Source organism: Melanaphis sacchari, unplaced genomic scaffold (assembly GCF_002803265.2).
Source record: "Melanaphis sacchari strain LSU unplaced genomic scaffold, SCAv2.0 Contig116_pilon_pilon, whole genome shotgun sequence".
NCBI lineage: Eukaryota > Metazoa > Arthropoda > Insecta > Hemiptera > Aphididae > Melanaphis > Melanaphis sacchari.
The window spans coordinates 481,877-483,145 of NW_020270453.1; the positions used below are offsets into that span (position 1 = coordinate 481,877).

The following is a 1,269-nucleotide window of genomic DNA, read 5'->3' on the forward strand; positions in this document are numbered from 1 at the left end:
AAATTTTTTTAAAAAACCCAAACTGTGTGATTCTCTTAATGAAGCCTCTACTTCAATTGAAATAAATAATACAGTCAATATGGAGTCGTCGGAATTGTGTGTTGTTGAAAGTGCTTCGGTTATCATGAATACAGAAAATAACGACATGTCATTTTAACCTATGAAAAAGATATTGGAAATTATTTGAACGTCGAAAATATTGACGATTGTATGACTTTAAGAGTGATTTAAAATCAGGAAGAACTCGAGCATTTAGACATCAATGGTTGCACGAAAACTGTTCATGGTTGACATATTCAGTTCTTGAGGGTGTGAAAGGAGCTTTTTGTAGAATATGTGTGTTGTTCAAGCCATCAATTCATAGAGGCGTACAAGGTGGATTTATAATAAAACCGTTTACTAAGTATTAGGATTTTCATGCATCTTCTAAAATACATTTGTCTTCAAATTGGCACACTGAATCAATGGCAAGAGCGAAAGATTTTATGAATATTATGAATGGTAAAATTTAATGTTATTGAACAAGTAAATTCTGAATTGCATAAAGAAATAGAAACTAACAGGTTAAAATTAAAACCTATTATATCAACTATTTTGTTTTGCGGAACTCACGGCCTTCCTTTACGAGGGAAAAAATCAGATTCTGGTGTTTTTCACGATCTTTTGAATTTTTGTATTGAATCTGGCGATGAGATATTAAAAGATCATTTTTTAACTAATGTGGGAAATGCTAAATATTCGTCCCATAGAACTCAAAATAAATTAATTACATTGTGTGGAAAGATATTAAAAGAAGAAATAGTGTGTGAAGCTAATGCCGCGAATGCATTTTCCATTATTTCTGACGAATCAGCAGATATTTCTGGTGTTGAGCAGCTAACAATTGTAATTAGATTTTTAGACAAACAGTCAAGTCCTTTAAAGATTCGAGAAGAATTCCTTGGCTTTTTCCATTAGATAAATTAGACGCAGAATCAGTTGCTACTAAAATATTATCATTTATGGAAGACAGTGGCCTTAATTTAAGTAAACTTTGTGGACAAGGTTATGATGCCTGTGCTACAATGGCTGGCAAAGTAGGTGGCGTTGCCAAATTAATTCGTAACCGATATAATAAAGTTTTATATTTCAATTGTGCTAGTCACCGATTAAATTTAGTAATTAACGATCTAAACAAAATTATGGTTATTCGTAATACTATTGGCACAATAAAAGAAATTATAAAATATTATCGCGAAAGTACACTTCGAAGAAATCTTATACCCAATA

The 1,269-nt window shown here is 31.4% G+C and overlaps 1 protein-coding gene across 1 annotated transcript; it reads left to right on the forward strand.

Annotated features, from left to right (window-relative positions):
- The first annotated feature begins 498 nt into the window (after nt 1-498).
- LOC112603967 (52 kDa repressor of the inhibitor of the protein kinase-like) lies at nt 499-957 on the forward strand. Its single transcript, XM_025352804.1, has one exon. It carries the CDS (start codon nt 499-501, stop codon nt 955-957), a length of 459 nt encoding a protein of 152 aa, XP_025208589.1.
- The last annotated feature ends 312 nt before the right edge of the window (nt 958-1,269 follow it).

What these genes read in the sequence shown, in the direction of transcription:
- LOC112603967 (XM_025352804.1), top strand. Translation starts at nt 499, where the DNA reads ATGGTAAAATTTAATGTTATTGAACAAGTAAATTCTGAATTGCATAAA.